The sequence below is a fragment of the Sarcophilus harrisii genome, chromosome 2 (assembly GCF_902635505.1).
Source record: "Sarcophilus harrisii chromosome 2, mSarHar1.11, whole genome shotgun sequence".
Taxonomy (NCBI): domain Eukaryota; kingdom Metazoa; phylum Chordata; class Mammalia; order Dasyuromorphia; family Dasyuridae; genus Sarcophilus; species Sarcophilus harrisii.
In genome coordinates this window covers 626835389-626852959 of record NC_045427.1, presented here as the reverse complement: position 1 = coordinate 626852959, position 17571 = coordinate 626835389, and the positions used below count along the sequence as shown (strand labels likewise).

The 17571-nt window shown below is 34.8% G+C and overlaps 1 protein-coding gene across 2 annotated transcripts in view; it reads left to right on the top strand.

Annotated features, from left to right (window-relative positions):
- The window catches only part of GRID1 (glutamate ionotropic receptor delta type subunit 1), a 1098515-nt gene that overhangs the window by 843887 nt on the left and 237057 nt on the right, over positions 1 to 17571 (top strand). For both annotated transcript variants that reach the window (XM_031956732.1, XM_031956733.1), the window contains exon 7: positions 15934 to 16095. In XM_031956732.1, the coding sequence (XP_031812592.1) occupies positions 15934 to 16095 (162 nt within the window). The remainder of the gene's footprint in view (positions 1 to 15933; positions 16096 to 17571) is intronic.

Here is a 17571-nt window from a genome sequence, read left to right as displayed (position 1 = left end):
TGGATATCTCCATGAGTTTAATCTCCAAAATTTCTTTTCTCCAAGCTTCATAGTTGAAAATATGTGCAACCACATATTTGGCCTTTGAGTACCTCTGTCCTAAGACAGCCACTGATGTATTTAACAAGGAAAATGCATATGAAGAGTCTGACTTTTCTTCTTCCCTCCTTGTCACCAACAAGACTCATGTCTAACATTAGCTTTGCTACTTCCTGAAGCTTTCTAAAGTGAAAAAAAGGCCAAAACGATTATGCTTTCTTTTGCTAACTAACCTCAAGGTTTGAGTTATCAGTGACATATTCATACTGTCCACAGGGAGATATAATCAAAGGCCAAAACACAAGCTCACCCACATTGTAAGCTCATCATGTTGGTAAAATAATTCCCTCACTATTGACAAAAGAATCCATGATTCGATCAGGGGCAATGAGAATGGAGAGTTCAGATTCAGGAACCAAGTGTTTAAACTACACTTTATTTCAAATCTATAAAAAAACAAATGTACCACTCAGACTGGAATTCATGTAACTATAAAGAGAATAGTAACTACTGGAGGGAACACAACAATAACATTGTAATGGTGGGAAATTCTTAGAGAAGGTTCAAAAATATTATTTCAATGAATCAAGATCAAAAAGCTTTAGCTTTAAAGAGATTAAACCTTTGGAAGGAGAGGAAAGGAAAAACATACACCTCCAATATTTGATTAATTAGAAAAACAATTAGAGGAAGTCACTCGCACAATTAGCAATGTCTTAAGGGGGAAAAGAAAACAAACAAAAAAAATAAGAATCCATATTTTCCAAGGTCAAAGTCAATTCTGGGGAGAATGTAAGCTATTATTCCAAGCTATCTGTTTTCTACCAGCATACCTGAATACAAATTTGTATGCTGCTACATTAAATATGGAAAGGTACATAGCAATTTTGTGTGTGTCGGGGGGGAGGGTAGACAGAATTGGGGACAAGGCCTAAATGTTAAAAGAAGAATTGGCTATTGGAATACTTCCTTCGGTTGGAGACGCCAGGAAGCTTTCTTGATGCTGTGCTTCCAAACAATCTATAAAGTTAATGATTTGTTTTCTGTGGTGGGCTGTAGTTTCTTTCTCCTCTCTCCCATTTCCCATCTTTTGTTTTTCCAGAAAAGCATTAATGTCCTGAGATATTCGTAGGAATGGAACAATCTAACACTTTTTAGTGTTACTCTAGAGATTATACATGAAGACTAGATATATTCCCACACACATATCCCACACATTCACCCTCTCCCTTCTTTACTCCAATTTGAGGTTCTGTGAACCTGGAGAGGGGCTTTCATTTTCCAGTTGGGCAGATCCTTTTTTTCTGGCAGAAGCCTGAGCAAAAGTTGACTACTGTTCACAATGTGACCCACTCTCTACACCCCTTTCAGTAACTCATTTGGAGAAAGTCATGCTAAAAGGCTCCCTTGTCCAGGCCAGGCCCTGATGCTTAAATATCACCCCTTTGTTGCCACTGAAGAACAGTGGCCTTTATTTCAGGCATGTGAATCAGATGATGAAGAAGTCCCCACCCAGGGGTGCCCTGGCCTCTTTCTTTAAAATGCTGCCATGTCCCAGTAATGATCCTTACTTTCAAAGAGCAGCCTGCGTGACATCTCAGCTCCTGTAATATTAATCAGAACATTCCATTACATGAAAGGAGAGGCTGGACCCTAGGGGTCCACCATTGACTTGGTTTGGAAAACCACTGCCTGAATGTCATAGCTGTAAAGAGCAGGGTGACAAGAAGTTGCCAGCTTATGAGTCAGAGTGAACTTAATGTGAAGCTTTGCCAAAGACAGCCCATCTGAAGCAACAAGAGGAAATTGGACTGGGTCATCAGCATGCATGTTATAGGATAAAGAGAGAGTCTCTTACTCCTGTGGGGTTAACTCCTTTTTCATGAAGATGCTATGGTAAGAGGGTTCAGAGGGAACTCTGAACTAAAGTTGAGATGGTAACATAGAATCTATCACCTAGCCTTTCACATCTCAATAAAAGGCAGGGGCAGATGAGGAAGTTCACATCAAGCTCTGCAAACATGAAAAAGACCCAATAACAACAATAGTTTGATTAGAGAGCCAGGGAATGTGAAAGGTGCTATGGGAAGAGGATATGGCTAAATAAAACAAACAAATATTAGAAAATATGATTCCCCTATTTGTGGCTCCTAATCTGCTGCAGGAAAAAAAAATTCCTTTTTTAGAAAAAAGGAAGCTTTTCATTTGCTTAAACATGTGAAAATGAATGCTTTTTATTCCTTATAATTTTGCAAGATTATGCCATGTTTTCTTAAGGTTTTCTTTAAACCTTATTATTTTCCACACCTTCTGCCTGTATGATGTTCGTCCAATACATATATTCTACATCTTCCTATAAAAATGCTGTCCTTCCTTCCAGTCTCAGCTGAAATTCCCTATTCTCCAGGAAACATCCCACTTAACTCAATTAGAAGCTATTAACGTCTCTAAAGAGTTATTTAAATAAATAAAGTTGAACTTAATTTTAAAAATTAATAAGATTTTTTTAGCTTTTTTCCATCTCTCCCTGTCACCAAAATAAAAGAAAAATGAAATACTTATGATAAATATGTATAGTCAAGCAAAACAAAGTAGATTAGCTGGTCTACACTTTTGATGAATTTAGCTTAGTCACTTCTATCAGTTCATCCCTCTATTACCTATTATTCCTAGTATATATGTATATGTGTAATAGATAAATATTTATTATATATGTAGTCACAAAAATGCATGCATACACACATATTTTATATATATATATATATATATATATATATATATATATATAGACATGAATTGTGTATCTACACATTAGATGTCCTGAAAGTGCAGTTAGAAGCTTTGTCTACACACACATATATGTATCTATACATGTATATATATATATATATATATGCACATGTGTACATATACATTATGTTTATGCTTATGTTGATACAAATATCTGTATATCTTCATCATCAATGTCTTTCCTTCCTATGTTCCTTCCCTTTTTCTTTTTTTTTTTAGTTAATTCATTCATTTCTTTTCTTTATCCTCCTATTTCAATTAAGTTCCTTAATTTAACTTTGTCCTCTTCTAGAACTTAATACTTTGCATAGAGTAGATACTTAATTACTTTAAAAAGCTATCAGTTGTTCAAGTAATGTAAAGAAATGTTCAAATGAAGAAATGAAGACATCCGTAAAAATCTATCTGACTTGACTATTCTGCTAGGCTCTGATTGTGAACTCTGTGACAATGATGACATGAAAAGTAATGGAGTCAAAGAGAGTGGCTTTCAGGAAGAAATATTAAAAAAGATGCTGAAGATAGAACATAATAGACTTGATCCTTTCAGAGCTTGTAAGTGAAGCAGATGTTTGAAAAATGGAGATAATGTTTTTCTGGAATCGGAGATAGATGCTGTCTTTAGTTAGATATGGGTCCTAGAGTGTAGAAGTGGAAATTGGAACGTAAGAATCTCAAGAATAAAATTATTTCAACATAATTAGGAGTGATTGCAATAACAGAAAAAAGGATGGGTTGTCTCTGATTTGGCTTCATGGAGAGATTTCTAATGAGCTCAGATTTTGAAAGTCCAAATTCAAAAAACAGAGGTGAAGTACACATCTGAGAAAAAATATAAAAGACTGATATGTTCCAGTAAGAAGAGTGTCAAGAAGAATTTTTCCCAGTCTAAACTATTTCTCCTCCCTCAGATGATGAGGACCACAAAAGGGCTCTCACCCTTTAGACTCTGAATGGAACAAAATGAACAAAGAATAAAGCTGCTGTTTGAAAAAGTCCAATCAGTCAATTTTCATTGTTCTCATCATTTCAATCAGAGAGAATAATCCTTATGCTGGAAAGAGAAAGACAATAATCAACCTTAGAAGAAATCAGATACTTTTGGAAATTGTTGGAGGTCATGTCACTAGGGTCAGATAACAGGAATAATTTGCATTTCTCCAAAATCTTTCATTCTAGTAAAACCCTGTCTGTGTAACAACATTATAGACTTGCAGGGGTCCTCAAACTTTGTAAATAGGGGGCCAGTTCACTGTCCCTCAGACTGCTGGAGGACTGGACTATAGTAAAAAGCAAAAACTTTTTTTGTGGGCCTTTAAATAAAGAAACTTCATAGCCTTTGGTGAAGGCTATGAATCGTCCTCAGCTGCCGCCTCTGGCCCGCAGGCCATAGTTTGAGGACCCCTGTAGAGCAACCACTGCACATATTTTCACTCATATTTTACCAATAAGAAAATCGAAACTTCAGGAAGTTAATTGATTTGCCCATAGATACATAACTAATAAATTTCACGAAGTAAAGTGGAATCTAATATCTAAGTCTATGAAAGAGTACAAAGAGAGCCTGTTTTTAAATTCTGCCTCTGAAGCTGACTGCTTTTATGATTATAGACAAGTCTCTTTCCTCTCCTAGGCCTCAGTTTTCAAATCAGTAAAATGAAAGGGATGCCAAAGATGACTTGAGGTTCCTTCCATGTTTCAATCTATAAGCATATGATATTCTTGGATGCTTGGATGCATTCTTTTATGGTCTCAAGACATCTTGTGATTGTGCTTTCTAAGCTGTGGTCCTTGACATTTAAGTTCTTCCAGAACTAATATTCTATGGTTCTCTGATATTCTAGGCACAATGACACAACCTCTAAATGCTAAGGTTTCAGCCACTGATGTTCTGTATAAAAACAGCCTTTGTGCAATTGATGGTAGACACACGGCATTTATTTTTTGGTTAAGTGTCACTGTATTTACATACAGACTGCCCAAAAGCAGTTTTAAGCTTTGTATATACATATGCATGCATATTGTTATTTGTGTATATGTATGTGTATATACAGAATATATAAATGTATAAATTTGTACATATATAGATGCATATACATATAAATATATGTTGATATATATCAACATTGACATATTAATTATATCAATATAGATATCTTTTACATGTCTATATCTCTATATTACCTATCATCTTTTAATCTGTCTCTTTGTCTACCTTTTATCTTCCTACTAGAGTGTAAGCTTCTTGAGGATAAGAACTTGGTATTATTTAATTTAACTATTGGCTTTTACATGTTGACAAGAGTCAATAGGGCATAATGGTTATATCACTCACCTTAGTGTCAAGAATACATGGCTTAGAATCTTGTCTCAAACACATAATATATATAGCCTTGGGAAAGTAATTTATCTTACCAGCCTCTGTTTCCTCATATAAAAATTAAAGTTGTTAGACTTAAGGACTTCTGGCATCACTGCTGGTCTAAATATGCCATCCTTTTATAGTTTTTGATGGAGATTAGTTTCAGAAATAAGAGTTTCAAAAGGTTGGAAATATCCTTGAAAGGATATTTAGCAGCGATAAGATCTATGAAAGGTCCTCTTGCAGCCTTTGACTGAAAATCTAGAAGAGTGAGGAACCTACTATATCTTGGGAGTGGGGTTCATTATCATTATGGACAGCTCTATTATAAAGAAAATTTTCAAGTCTAAATCTGTCACTATCATTCTCAATCTCTGCTAGTAACCATGTTTTCTGGAGCCAAGCCAATGTTGAATCCTTCTTCTAAATGACATCCTTTAAAAACAATGACTATGTCATTTCTAAGGCTTTCTCTTTAACAGCCTAAACACCTCCAAGCCTTCAATGGATCAATTATAAAATCAAACTCTATCTCTTTAATGAAGATTACTGCCTCAGGTCTCAGTGATTGAGCCATTATCTGAATTCGTATAATACCTCTCACACATACTACTGATTTAACATTTGTTAAATGAAGGCTTGCACTTTATAAGCAGTTACATTTCTATCCAAAATAATGGTATGGTTAGGTTAGGCATTACTGGTGACATTTCATTTCACCATTCTTTTAACTCCGTATTTGCCCGCTACTGAGCACTACAATATATCACTCAAATCCTAATACAGATGGAGATATAAAAACTTTGAAAAAGGAGCCCTATCCATTTGTGAATACATCACACTGCCCTGACCCCAATGTCATGAGATTTATATTTAGAGCTTTTAGATCTGGGGAAATAATAAAGGAGTAAGATATTGTTAGAACTCAGTACCTTAAAAAATTCCTTCTTTGACATCTGGGGCCATGAATTTTGCTTCCAAACCAGAATGGCCTCTTCTATATTGTCCCAGGTATTCACCCTGAGATCCTTTAGTCTCTGAATAATTTTGGTGCTGATAGTGTTACAATCAAATCTATCTATCTATCTATCTATCTGTCTGTCTGCTGTCTATTTATTGATCGATCTATCTGTCTGTCTGTCTCTCCATCCATCAGGCTGGCAATGTTAAGCTTCTGGACAACAATCTCCCTCATTAACAGGCAGGAATTTTCTTTCTATACCTAGTCATAGATGAAATGAATGAGCTTTATCTTCATGGTTCTCTAGACTTTGGTAACCAATTATGTAAAACATTTTTTTCTATTTTTTTCATGAAAGGTTCTATAGAAGATATGCTTTTTAATTGATGGGAATCACTTATGCAATTTATGGGAGTCTCCTTTCCACCTTGTAAATTGTAAATTTAGTCTTTTCTAATCTCTACCCTTCTCTGTCTGCCCTTTTCATTTTGGTAAATGCTTGCTGACTAAGTGTTCAAACTTTTTTCTATTATTAACAATCTTCCCTTCTTTCTAGATCTCTTTTGCTTACATTCTTAATGTCTCTTGATGCAGTGTGATACTGGATAAAGAGTCAGACATTTGACAATCAGAGGATCAAGTTCAAATTTCACCTCTAAAGATAATTAACTCTGTAACATTAGTAAAATTAGTTGATCTTCTAATTCTTATCAAGGAGTTAAAGAGAATTTAGAAAGACTAAAGATTATTAGTGAAAGGGCCCAAAGAGTTGGAGACAAGGTTCAAGAGAAAATTAGAAAGACAATATAAGATAAATAAGAAAACAGGGAAAGACAGTATATTTCTGCATAAGCACTGTTGGTAAAACAGGAAAGTGAAGCAAGTCAGAAAGAGAGGTGAGCTGACAGGCACAAAGCAGATAGTAAGAAAAACTGTGTCTGCTTGTCAAGTTATTAGAAATGCTAATCATAAACATTATTGTACTTTTAATAACAAATAGTTAAAAAGAAAACAAGGGTTGTAATTTAAATCATGGAATTTGAGTAGGGACTTTCATATAATGTGAATTGTTTGTCTTTCTGCCACACTTGAATTACTATTGTCTCTGTTCCAAGTTTAGTCAAGATTTCTTTTGAAAGAAAAAAGTGAAAGAACTTTAAGAAAGCAATTTCATACTCCATGTGGTTAGAAAGAATGAGATATTCTTAAAAGAAGAAAAAGTGACATTTCAAGGGGGAAAATAGGATCTGTGTTAGAGGTGGCTGGGGACTGGATACTTGTTAGCATATTGGAGAATAGAAGTGTTACAGATGCTAGAAAAGAGAAAACAATGGGAGCCATATTCAAATCTTTAAGGAAATATCATGTAGAAAGAGGATTGGACTTCTTATTTTTGGCCTCAGAGGATATATATATATATCCTCAGAGGATATATATATATATATATCCAAGATATATAAAGTGCAAAAGGTAATTTAACCTGTTCAAATGTGGAGTGGATTCCCCTCCCTGAGGTCTTTACATAGATATTTTAAGACTAATGGGCAGGTAGATATTCCTTTGCATATAGCAAGGACTAAGTGGCCACCAAGGTCCCTTTTAATTCTCTAATTTAATCATAAACAGTCTATGAATTTTTAGTATATGTAGTTTTTATTTTTGACATTATTTTAATCATTTCATTAAATATTTGTCAATTACATGTAAAATATATTTTAAAAATTTTGATCATATGTCCAAATGGCTATTAAACTGTGTATACCCTTTGAACCAATAACACCACTACTGGATTTATATCCCAAAGAAATCATTAAAGAAACAAAAAAATCCACATTTTCAAAAATGTTTGTAGCAATTCTTTTTGTGGTGTCAAAGAAATGGAAAATGAGTAAATGCCCATCAATTGGAGAATAGTTGAACAAGTTATGGTATATGAAGGTAATGGAATATTGTTATTCTATAAAAAATGATGAACAAGCTGATTTTAGAAAGGCTTGAAAAGATTTATACGAACTGATGCTGAGCAAAACAAGCAGGACCAGGAATATATTTTACATAGCAACAGCAAGATTGTGGGATGAACAACTATGAAAGAGTTGTTTCTCAGTAGTTCAGTGGTCCAAGGCAACCCCAATAAATTTTGGATGAAAAATACCATCTGCATACAGAGAGAGAACTATGGAAACTGAATGTGAATCAACACATACTATGTTCACTTTACCCCCCTCTTTTTTCTTCTATTTTATTTTTCTCTCCCTTTCCCCCTTTTATTTTGATTTTTCTCTCCCAAAGTGGTTCATAAGGAAATATGAAAAAATATATGTATAACCAAAATTAATTAAAATATGAAAATGAATTTTTGAATTCTAAATTTTTATTCTCTCTCTTTCTACTTCCCTCTCTTTGAAGAGGGAAGCAATGTGATGTCAATTATACATTTGAAGTCATTTAAAGATATTTCTGTTAGTTATGTTTTAAACAAACAACCAAAATAAAACAATAATTATCAATAAAGTAAAAAAAAATATCCTTCCATTTTTATCAATTCTCTCTCTGGAGACAGATAGTACTTTTCATTGAAAATGCTTTGGAATTTTCTTACATCACTTTCTTAATCAGAGTAACTAAGTATTTTATAACTGCTAATTATTATAGTATTAATGTTATAGCGTATAATGTTCTCCTGATTCTGCTCACTTTATTTTCCAACAGTCTATGTAAGTCTTTACTGTTTTTTTCTGAAACCAGTTTGTTCATCATTTCTTATAGCACAATAGTGTTCCATTACAAACATATACTGCAACTTGTTAAATCATTTTCTAATTGATGGATATCTCCTCAGTTTCAAATTCTTGCCACTGCAAAAAAAGAGCTGCTATAAATAAATATATATTTTTGTAAATAGGTCTTTTTCTTTTTTCTTTGATCTCTTTGGAATATAGACTTAAAAGAAGTTTTGCTGGTTCAAATGGAATGCATGGTTTTATAGCCTTTTGGATATAGTTCCAAACAGTACTCTAGAATTGTTGGATCAGCTCACAATTCAATCAATAGTGCATTAGTGTTACAATTTTTTCTATATCTCCTCTAGAATTTTTCATTTTCCTTTAATGTCATGTTAGTCAATCTGGTAGGTGTGAGGTAGTGTCTCAGAGCTTTTTTTCATTGACATTTCTCTAATCAGTAGTGATTTAGAACATTTTTATGTAACTATTAATAGCTTTAATTTCTTCTAAAAACTGTCTGTACATATCCTTTGATCATTTATCAATTAGGGAGTAGATTGAATTTTTTTTATTAAATTTGGTTCAATTCCCTGTATATTTGAGAAATGAGACCTTCATCAGAGAAAAGTACTGCAAATCCATCTCACATCTGTTTTCCTTCTAATTTTGACTACATTAGTTTTTGTCTGTGCAAAATATAATCTGAAAAACAATCCTTCCTCTATCATTTGTTTGGCCATAAACTTTTTCCTTATCCATAGCTCTGACAAGTATTTTTTCCCATTCTCCCCTATTTTTTTATATGTAACTCTTTTTAAATTAAATACATAACTAAATTTATTTTATTTTTTAAAAATAATAATAGCTTTTTATTTTTCAAAATTCATGCAAAGATATTTTTCAACATGCACTTTTGCAAAATCTTGTGTTCCAAATTTTTCTCTTCCCCTCCTCAACTTTCCGCTCTCCTACATATCAAGTAATCAAATATAGGTTACACATGTGCAATTCCTTTAAACATATTTCCACATATATCCAGCTGCACAAGAAAAATCAGGACCAAAGGGAAACAAATGAAAAAGAAAAAAAAAACAAGAAATCACAACAAGAAAAGTGAAAATACTATGTTGTGATCCACTTTCACTCTTCATAGTTCTCTCTCTAGATGCAGATGGCTCTTTTCTTCACAAGTCTATTGGAATTGCTTTGAATCACCTCCTTGTTGAAAAGAGTCAAGTCCATTACAGTTGACCATCATATAGTCTTCTTGTTGCTATTACAATGTTTTCTTGGTTCTATTCACTTCACTCAGCATCAGTTCATGTAAGTCTTTTTAGACTTTTCTGAAATCAGCCTGCTCATCAGTTCTTATAGAGCAATAATAGTCCATTACATTCATATACTATAACTTTTTTAGCCATTCTTCAATTGAGGATTTCTCCTCAGTTTCCAGTTCTTTGCCATAACAAAAAGGGTTGCTAAAATTTTTTGCATTCATGGGTCCTTTTCCCTTTTTTATGATTTTTTTTGGGGGGATAGAGATTCAATAGAGACACTGATGGATCAAAGGTATGCACAGTTTGATAGCCCTTTGGGCATAATTACAAACTGCTCTCCAGAATGGTTGGATCAAATCACAACTCCCACTAATAATGTATTAGTATCCCAGTTTTCCCACATTCCCTTGAACATTTATCATTATCTTTTCCTGTCATTTTAACTAATCTTAGAGGTGGTACCTTAGAGTTGTCTTAATTTGCATCTCTTCAATCGGTAGTGAACTAAAATATTTTTTTCATATAATTAGAAATGGCCGTAATTTCTTCATCTGAAAATTGTCTATTCATATCCTTTGATCATTTCTCAATTGGGGAATGGCTTGTATTCTTATAAATTTGAGTCAATTATTCTATGTATCTTAGAAAGGAGGTCTTTACTAGAAACATTGAATATAAAATTTTTCCCAGTTTTCTGCTTCCCTTGTAATCTTGGCTACATTGATTTTATTTGTACAAAACCTTTTAAATTTAATATAATTTCTATTGTCCAGTTTGCATTTCAAAATGCCCTATGATATAACCTTTTATGTCTTAATCATTTATTCATTTTGACCTAATCTTTGTGTATGGTGTGAGATGTTAATCTATTCCTCGTTGTCAAACTGCTTTCCAGTTTTCCCAGAAATTTTTGTCAAGTGGTGAGTTCTTACCCTAAAAGTTTGGACCTTTGTGTTTATCAAACTGCCAAATTACCATGGTCATTTACTACCATGCATTGTGTACCTAATCTATCCCACTGATCCACCATTCAAGATCTTAGCCAGTGAGATCTTAGCCAGTGCCAGATTATTTTGATGATTACTGCTTTGTAATATAGTTTCAAATCTAGAACTACTAAATTACCTGCCTTCATAATTTTAATTGATTTCCTTGATATTCTTGACCTTTGTTCTTCCAGAAAATTGTTGTTACTATTTTTCTGGCTTTATAAAATAATTCTTTGCTAGTTTGATTAGTGTTGCACTGAATAAGTAAATTAATTTAGATAGAATTATCATTTTTATTATATTGACTCAGTCTAGTTATGAGTAATTAATATTTCTTAAGTTATTTAGATCTGTCTATGTATAAAAAGCATTTTGTGTTTGTCTTCACATAATCCATACATTTGTCCTAACATTTAAACTCCCAATTTTTTTTTTTATATTGTCTATAGGAAGGGATTTAAATGTTAATGCAGGGTTTAGTATTTCATTCTACAACCAAATTAGAGTTGGTCAGCTAGATGGCACATTAGATATAATTTCAGGCCTGAAGTCAAGAAGACTCATCATCATGAATTTAAATCTGGTCTCAAACACTAGCTCTCTGATCCTGGATAAATCACTTAATTTTTGTTTGCCTCAGTTTCTCATTTGTAAAGATAAGCTGCAGAATTGTATCGCAAACCACTTCAGTATTTTTGCCAAGAAAACTCCAAACAGGGTCATGAAGAGTCAGACACAACTCAAATGACCCAAACAACAACAACAATATGGAATCCCTGAAGCTTCCCGAATTAGCAAATGCCTCAAAAAAGAGCTAACATTAGTTCTTTGTCAAATTCTGATAGGAGAAAATGGGTAAAGAACATTCTAGAAAACAAACTTTTTTTTACTGAAATTAAATTGGTTTCTCAACCACACAGGCAGACTTGTGGGAGGGTGAAGGGTTTCCTATGGCTTGTTGTGACTCAAGTCCTGTTTTATACATTTAATTGCAGACCTCGACATACTCATGTATTTTTAAATCACTAATTATGACTCAGTCCCCTTAATCCATTTGAGAGGAGATTTCTACAAGCATGGCTCCTTGAAATTCCATTTGGTAGAGGCTGTTAAGTCTGTGCAGGAAATCAAATAGATTTTCAAATTTGATTACTATGTGAATTGATGGGTACATAGATTATTGGCTTATTTCAATAATTCAGATAATGAGAAGAATATTGTGAAGATATGGGAAAAATCATTTCCAATTTATTCTTCTTAGTCTTAAAAATCCATATTTTTGCAAACACACAAAAAAACAGAATAAACCCTAAGCGGTTTCAGCTCCCACAGAATTAAAAGGTTGCCAATGTTATGCAGTTTAGTTTTTGGTGAGGTACAAATATGATGAATTATTTAGGCATTAGGGATGCCAAGAGCTGGAAGATTGAAAGGAGAGGAAAATAAATTCTCACTGGTCACTGAAAGAGGGGATGGAGTAACTTTTTCCTTGTACCCCCAGCCTACTTGGCTTCTGTTCCTTTGCATACTGAATTAGAGAGTCACAACAGCAACTGTGTTCTATGTTAGCACTTCAGGTGCCCTAGCTCCTCTGAATAGCGGCTCTATGGGGACCTGAAAGACCCTGCATAGGACTAGCATAATAATAGTACGTCCATAATCTCTAAGGGAAATGCAAAATGATGAAGGGAAACATTCCTTCCTATACTTCAAGAGCATTTTTTTTCCTATCACAAAAGTGTTTTTCACCTGTGAAGTTATTGAAAATATCTATATTTAATGGCTACTTGCGGGGAATTTCATTTATATCTGTGAGTAGTCAAATGTCCTCCTAATTTTAGTTTACTTTCTGGGATATTTTCAGTTTGTTATTTGTTTGCTTCTAAGCACTTGAATAACAAGTGTGTCTGAATTTTCATGACTTATTTGAGTTTTTCTTGGAAAAGAGAATGGAATGGTTTTCCATTTCCTTAGCCAGCTTATTTTACAGATGAGGAAACTGAGGCAAACAGGGACTTCCCCAAGGTCACACAACTAGCAAGTGTCTGAGGCCAGACTTGAACTGATGGAGATGGGTCTTTCTGTTTCAAAGCCTGGCATTCTCTCCACTTTACCACATGACTGCACAAGATCAGTACAATTGTTTTTGATTTTGATGGTGGTGCTATAAGTTTATCCAATTAACTTACCACGACCTACCAGAAAGAAGAGTTACATACTTAAATCAATTAAATGAAGCACTGCTTATCATTGTTATTGAATGAATGTAAAAAAAAAACATTTATTGAGTGTTTCTTCTGTGTAAAGTGTGGTGTTGAGCATTGGTGAAAGAGATATAAAAACTGCACAGTCCCTACTTTCAAAGAGTTCACATTCTAATTGAGAGAAACAACACATGTCAGAAGATTCAGTTTCAAGGTAAATTCAAAATCCCAGGGGGTCCTCAGAGTGCATTATCAGGTAGATAGAAAGGCCCAGGGGTCCTGAAGGTTCAACCTTTAGGCATTATTATCATCATCAACTGTAGCAGAAATAACAACAATAAGTGCAAAAACTCTTCCTCTTCCTCCTCACATTTCCATCAGTTTACAAAGCATTTTCTTTGTTCCTTTGCTCTTTTTCAAATCAGGCTTCATTTAGAACACCGTGTTCATTTCTAGGCATCTCACTTTTGAAAGGGCATTGTATGTATATTGCACAGTCTCCAGAGGAAGGCCACCAGGAGAGCAGAGGGACTCCACCTGAGGACCATGAAAGAAACTGGGGGTGTTTGGTGAAGAGAAGATTGAGTGGGATGATATTATTGTAACTGCTTTCAACTATTTGAAAGGCCCTGCAATGGAAGCAGGATTAAACTCATTCAGTTTAATTGAAGAAGAGAGAAGTAAAAAAAGAAGTGGAAATAAATCAATTGTTAGGAAACATAAATATGTATTTCTTCTAATGATGGGAGGAACCTTAAAATAAAATAAGTTGCCCTGGTCAGCAGTGGTCAATAATTCACGTGGGATCTATATGTGAAGGACATATGAGTACTTGGCGGGTAAGGAATTTGTAGAAGAGATTTCTTTCTCTACATTGAGTTAGATTAAATGGCTATTGTGAGCTCTTTCACGTGTAAAATTCAACAAGTTTCTGAGATGTCTGGTAAAATGATCATTATACTTACTATGTAGATGAGGAAACTGAGGCTCAGAAAGGGCAAAGCAACTTGATCAGGACAACACAAGTTGTATAAGTCAGTCAGTCCATAAGTTTAAACAGTGAACTGGCACAATGGAGAAAGAGTGGGGCCTGAGAACAGGAAGAATAGAGTCCAAATATGGCCTTAGATACTCACTAGTTACATGATGCTAGGCAAATATCTTAACTGTTGCCTACCTTAGTTTCCTCAACTGTAAAATAAGGATAATAATAGCATCTACTTCTCAGGGTTGTTGTTAGGATCAAATGAGTCAATATTTGAAAAGCACTTAGAATATTGCCTGGCACAGTGTAGGTTCTTAATAAATTTTTATTTCTTCCTACCTTCCTTCCTTCCTTCCTTCCTTCCTTCCCCCTCTCTCTCTCTCTCTCTCTCTCTCTCTCTCTCTCTCTCTCTCTTTCTCTCTCTCTTGCTCTCTTTCTCTTTCTTCCTTCCTTTCTTCTTTCCTTACTTTCTCTTTCTCTCTCTTTCTCTCTTTTTCTCTTCCTTCCTTCCTTCCTTCTCTTTTTCCTTTCCTTCATTATCCTCACTCCATCTTTCCCTTCCCTTTCATCTCCTTTCCCTTCCCTTTCTCTTTCCCTTTCCCTTTCTCTTCCCTTTCTTTCTGTTCTTTTGCCCTCTTTTCTTTATCCCACACCTTAGGATAGTAACATCAAAGTAGCTATCAGGACTCATCTGGCGGGTTTTGTTGGTTGTGACTGAAATTTGACCACATTCTTAGGCAGCACTGGCTGTCCCTCCTATTCACTCAGATTGCTTGGATTGTTTTGGGAGTGGGCATGCCAGGTCTCTCTCCGTTCTGGGATGAAATGGACTCTGACTGCATTCTGAGTCCTCAGCTGATCACTGTTTTTATTACCATTTTGTATTCATAAACTGTTTTCCCTTTAGGAAGCTTGGTGACAAGTAATGTGTTTCTTTTCACTTTCAGGCTGCTCTGCAGACAGTCAGTGAGGCTGTTGCCAATTAATGTCTGCAGGGTTGGCAGTGGGGGTGAGAGGCAGCTAAACCCATGTGCCTTTTCCTCAGGCTTCTAGAGGCCTGTTTGGGTGGTAGTGACTCAGCTGCCACCACTGAAACCTGCTCTATCCATGTGGGTGTGTTGGATTTGTGTTCGATTCTTATTTTTCATGCGTGGTACTATGGAAGAGTCCAGAGACTTCTGCATCTGAAGTCATAGGACCTAGGTTCAAATTTGAGTTCTGATCTTTGCTGTCTGTGTGATTTTAGGCAAATCACTTAAACTCTTGAATCCCAGTTTTCATTTACAAAATGGTGGGATGGTCTCTGTAGTCAATCCCCTCAACCTCCAGATTTTTTTTTATATGATTCAATAACCTTTAGGTTCAATTTAAATTTATGATCCTAAAGTATTAGAATCAATTGACTGACAATCATATACAAACTTATACACACATATATAGATGTATATACATGTATATACATGTCATTTACATATGTATATGCATGTATAACGACATAGTATAAGATTATAGCTGTCAGATCACTGATCCCTCCTCTCAATCTCTCTCTAGAAATACATCATTGTAAATGATTTTCACTGTCTTTAAAAAATCCTTGCAGGTGTCTAACCTCTACCTGTACGACAGTGTGTTGATGCTGGCAAATGCCTTCCACCGAAAGCTTGAAGACAGGAAGTGGCACAGCATGGCAAGCCTGAATTGCATGCGCAAGTCCACCAAACCTTGGAATGGCGGCCGATCCATGCTGGACACTATCAAGAAGGTACTGATTGGCAAACTCCCATCTCATAAAAATGGATGGGAATTTTTTCTTGAGTAATTGGGGTGTGAACATTCATTTTTCTTTTCTGTTCTAAGATTATTCTTTCTGGATAGAGCATAGTCCTGGACTAGATGGTGATTTCTCAAACCTAGTGGTTGAATGTCATGTAACAAATTCCCTAGTTTCCTATTAGCTTCTAAGTCAATAAAAGTAGATGCCATCATGAAAACTGTTCCTGGAAGTTGGCACTGTCTTGTGTTAATAAAAGGGAAATATGTTTCTAGGATGAAGCGACTTAGGTTGCTCTACATTTATGATGATTTTCTATGCTGAGATATCTCATGAATTTTTGATAGAAGCCAAGTTAGAAAGTTAGATTATAAGTGAATCAGAGAATCCACAGAAGACTTATTAAAGTGAATTGGCCTTTAGAAATTGTGAAAGAATATTTAGGGAAATCTACAGTGTTTGGAGCTTTATTTTCAATAAATTACTCAGGGTTTCAATAACAGTGAAAATCATTGGTGTCAGTTTGAATCAACTGGCATTATGATGAAAAGCTGGAAAACGTTGCTGGAGGAAGTTTATTCAAGGAGAGAAAGTGATAGGATGGGAGCAATAAAATGTAGTTTTCATGCCCTTTTATGTTTTCCTTTGCGTTTAGGAATATCTTCTAGACTAAGTATAGATCAAAAAGTCTAGTTTTGTGGATATATGGAGAATTGTCTTATGACTCACCAAATTATTACTGATTGGATACATTTCTAGAAGCTTTCTCCATATTTAATTGCGGAGGGCAGAACTTGAAAGAAGTATACTTGAAAAAAGGTGTTAACTCAGTGGAATTGATGAGACAGTGGTTATCTAGTTTACATATACTTAGTACTTATCATGGCAATGGAATAGTTCTACAGTTGATGTAATTGTAATAGGGTATTTAAACTGAGGACAAAATCAGCCACAGACATTAGATCTTTGACCTTCCTTATGGTGGCTCTCCTGCCTTCTGCACTAATATCAGACTGGCAGACTGGCAGACTAGAAGAGGAGACTGAGTCAGACTATAACAGACACAGACTCTGTAAGGGACAATAGAGACTTTTGACTTTATTCCTGACTATTCTTGTGGTGATTATTCTACTGAGACCAAGGAACTCCAGAAAACTAGGCTGGACATTACATTTAATGATTTTGCTTCTATTAGTGGATAGAAATATCAGCTACCCAAAAGAAGGATAGTCAGATTAAAAAAAATCAGTATTGGGGTATCAAGGCTATAATTTTCCTTTCTTTTGGTTTAACCACAAAATTGTTGCCAGTGGCACAATCTGAGAGAAGTGCTGGACCAATGAGTTAGCGTCCTTTATACTTTCTAAAGTTCAGAAATCAAGATGATCTCATTGAAGTTAATGCTCGATGAAATTGAGTCCTTAATGAAGCTCCCTGGGCTAAGCCCTGGACTTAGCTAACTCAGTA